The sequence below is a fragment of the Gekko japonicus genome, unplaced genomic scaffold (assembly GCF_001447785.1).
Source record: "Gekko japonicus isolate JY-2015 unplaced genomic scaffold, Gekko_japonicus_V1.1 scaffold7304, whole genome shotgun sequence".
NCBI lineage: Eukaryota > Metazoa > Chordata > Lepidosauria > Squamata > Gekkonidae > Gekko > Gekko japonicus.
Window position 1 is genome coordinate 13,577 of NW_015177258.1, and position 3,996 is coordinate 17,572.

Sequence of the window (3,996 nt, forward strand, 5' to 3'; positions counted from 1 at the left end):
CAGGAGACCTACTAGCTCCCTCCCCCCCGCCACAACTTGGTAGACTAGCGGGTGGGAAGAAATGAAGGAAAAAGCCATCTGATTGATGGCCCGTGGTCATTTCCCTGCCACAGACACTCATGCGTCAGCACCCAGCCGGAGAAGGATGGAGCGCAACTTCCCTAAATCCCTACACTCTTTTGCAAACCACTGGCAACGACAGCAGGGCCAAGAAGAACATGAGAATGCCACGCTCCCTCCGGGATCACCTCCCAACCCGAAATGGGAGGGGGCTCTAGAAGTTCCTGCAATATTGCAAGGGTCAGTCACCCATTCTCGGTGGGAATAAACAGGCAAGCAACTCCGGTGGCCTCAGCAGCCCAAAATAAGAACCACAACCATAAAATACAACCATAAACCATGTACAGAGCAAGCAAAGTACTCCGTACAACCCCCCCAAGTACTCCACACAGGGTATTTGGTGTAGTGGTTAGGAGTGCGGACTCTAATCTGGGAGAACCGGGTTTGATCCCCCACTCCTCCACATGCAGCTGGTGGTGTGACCTTGGGTCAGTCACAAGTTCTCTCAGAGCTGTTCTCTCAGGAGCAGTTCTTGAGAGAGCTCTCTCAGCCCCACCTACCTCACCGGGTGTCTGTTGTGGGGAGGGGAAGGGAAAGGAGATTGTAAACCGCTCTGAGACTCCTTCGGGTCGTGAAGGGTGGGGTATAAATCCAATCTCTTGCTTCTTCTTCTGTTTCTAGGCCACTTCTTGAAAACAGATCTCGAGGCTGGCCTGAAGGGGTTGTGTCCCGCCCCATACCCTCCTCTCAACCCTCACCTGTTAGCAGGTGTGGAGAAGACCGCCAGGACCACGGGCCGGCCGTCGAGTTGGAAGACGTCTGTGACCGACTGGATGACGTTGAAATAGAAATGCGAGTCTCCCGGAACCGAGCAGTTGAGCCGTGCCTTCAGGAAGGAAGTCCACTGTTTCTCCAGCACCCGCTGGGAGCCACCCATGTCGTTCTTACACACCCGTGCCACTCGGGAAACCACCACCTACGTGGGGGAAAAGAGGAGGGACAGGGGGAAGTCAACGCCTGTAACCCACAGCCCCGGACCCAAACACCGGTTCTCTACACTTTGTACAGACTTTGCAACACGGGTTCCTCTCCTTGATTTCGTCCATGAGTCATCAACGCAAAACTAAGTTAATGTTAGTCTGCATCTTGGTAATGGACTCGCATATGGATAAAGTGTACCTTCCTTTTTTAAAAAAAATATTACCCTGGCCGAAGCCAGGACATTTTATTATTTTCAGAAAGAGAGAACGTCACTGCAGAAAAAGAAAACAACAACAATACCAACAATCACATAACAACAAGACAATAACAAACAACACCTACTACAATAGCGGAGCTCGTACTTAACCTCTGGTTAACACAAGTAATACCTTTGAATCTTATCTGATTTTAAGCACCTATATCTAATTGTATACTCTATTTTTTAAATTAATTTTTTCAACATATGCAACAATAAAACACAACAATCTTAACAAGAGATTTTTTCAAAATAAAGTTTTGATATACAATTGAATTATTATAAGAATATAGAAATCGCTCAAAATTAACAATAATAATAACTAGCAATAACGACAATTTGTTTAATACGGAATTATATCAATATATTTTTCAGGGAGGCTACAACTCTTGTTTTCTGAATTATTAACAAAATCAAAAAAGGGAAACCAATTTTCCAAGAATATGTTCTTCTTTGATAATACTTCAGCCATCCAAATTTGCGATGCTAATTTATCCATAACTGTTATATCCCATACCTTAATAAACCATTGACGGATCGTAGGAGCTTTGTTTGTGCAATCAAAGTTTTTGCAGCGCTTAATAAAAGTGCAGCTAACTCCATTTTTAATTTAGTTAGCTGTAAAGAAGGCCAAAAATGTGAAAGAATAGACTCCGGGGTTTTAGGAAGATCACAATTAAGAATTCTATTGATCAGATCTATAACTTTGGACCAAAATTTTGCAATGATGGGACAATCCCACCTACAGTGTTTAAATGAACCTTTCTCTCTGCATCCCTTCCAACAAAAAGGGGGCGAGGAGGTATAAATGTGAGAACGTTTTTGGGGTGTCATATACCAACGAGTATATAATTTGTAATGTTGTAGTTTGACATTTAATAAAGATATAGTAAAAAGACTAGATGACCATATAGATTGCCATTGCGTTAAGTTCCAATTTGTTCCGCAGTCTTTATGCCAAGATTGGTGTATTGTCAGAAGTTTTTCCCATAAAGATTTACAAAGTGATTGATGTAAAACTGAAATTAGACCTCAAAATTTCGAATTGAGTCAAAGGTCTATCCAGTGACTTTGTTGCATTTATTTTATGCATTAAGTGAGAAATTTGCATATATTGCATCCAGGGTATTTCAAATTTGCCCTTGAGTTCCAGTTGAGATTTAGAGATAATTTTTTTGTTTTTATACAGGTCATCCAATCTAAGAAGGCCATTTTCCCCCATAATAACAAAGAAGATGAATCCATTGCTGGCCTAATCCAGGGCTGTCCTAAAAAAACTGTTATTGGAGAGGTCTCTGGAGCTAAAATATGGCAATATTTAGTCCATAGATGTAGAGTAAATTTAAGATATGGGTTGGTTATTTTTTCCTGCAAAATTTCTTTATTATTATGCCAAATGATTTCATAGAGTTTTCCTTTAACTAATTGAGATTGTTCAATTAATACCCATGTTTTAACAGGACAAGGATGAGCATACCCCCCCCCAAGCACCAAGAAGACAGAGCATCACTTGCCCCAGAGTCCCTATCTATACCTTGTGGCTAATAGCCACTGATGGACCTCTGTTCCATATAAGAACATAAGGGAAGCCAATGTTGGATCAGGCCAATGGCCCATCCAGTCCAACACTCTGTCGCACAGTGGCCAGAAATACCAGGTGCCATCAGGAGGTCCAGCAGTGGAGCCAAGACACTAGGAGCCCTCCCACTGTTGCCCCCCCCCCAAGCACCAAGAATACAGAGTATCCCTGGCCCCAGACTGAGAGTTCCTATCTATGCCTTGTAGCTAATAGCCCCTGATGGACCTCTGGTTTCTGGGAGTCTAGGTAAACAACATCTCCTGGGTCACTCTTGTCCACATGTTCGTCCACCCCCTCAAAAAACTCTAAAAGGTTAGCGAGACAACATCTTCCCTTACAGAATCCATGCTGATTCGCCTTCCAGACTCGGCGGATGTCCCTTGCCCTCAGCTTAGCTGAGCCAGGAAAGAAATACCACACAAAGAACCATTTCTCTTCTAGTGTAGTGGTACCCTTCACTGGGCCTGCAGACTAAAACGGTCAGTCTCGACCCTCCAAACAGTTCAGCATTCACAGCCTGGCCCAGGCCGTCTTATGCATTGTCCAGCTTACCTTTTCGAGGTAGTTAAACTCTATGGCAATCTCCCTGAAGAAGAAATAGACGTGGCTCTTCCATTCTACAGCATGGACAAAATATGGCTCTGTACAGAAGCAGGGTGAGGGAGGAAGCAGAAAGGGTCAGCAAAGCTTATGCTCCTTTTTAACATTTTCTATATCTTCCCGACACTGTACTCTTGGAAGGGTTTCTGCACCACCCCCAATTCTGACAGTCATCCAAATCAGACCATTTTTTGAAGTTCCTAATAAGCTGGAACATTAAAAAAAAATAGGCTTCTACCACATGGAACTGTATCGATCCTCACACTTCCACATGCAGCCGGCTGGGTGACCTCGGGCCAGCCACCGTTCTCTCAGAGCTGTTCTCTCAAGAGCTGTTCTCTCAGAGCTCTCCCGGCCCCACCGAACTCACGGGGTTGTCTGTTGTGGGGAGGGGAAGGGAAGGTGATTGTAAGCCGCTTCAAGACTCCTTCAGGTAGTGGAAAGCGGGGAATAAAAACCAACTCTTCTTCTTCTTAAGTGGCTTTCTACTGAATCAGACCACTGGCCCACGAAGGTCAGT

At 44.2% G+C, this 3,996-nt stretch overlaps 1 protein-coding gene across 1 annotated transcript in view; it reads right to left on the reverse strand.

Moving 5' to 3' along the window:
* The window catches only part of LOC107124895 (semaphorin-6B-like), a gene marked incomplete at both ends in the record, with an annotated part of 14,396 nt that extends 10,879 nt beyond the window's left edge, over positions 1-3,517 (reverse strand). The window contains 2 exons of the mRNA XM_015428395.1: positions 819-1,036; positions 3,429-3,517. Of these exons, the coding sequence (XP_015283881.1) occupies positions 819-1,036; positions 3,429-3,517 (307 nt within the window). The remainder of the gene's footprint in view (positions 1-818; positions 1,037-3,428) is intronic.
* Between the last annotated feature and the right edge of the window lie 479 nt (positions 3,518-3,996).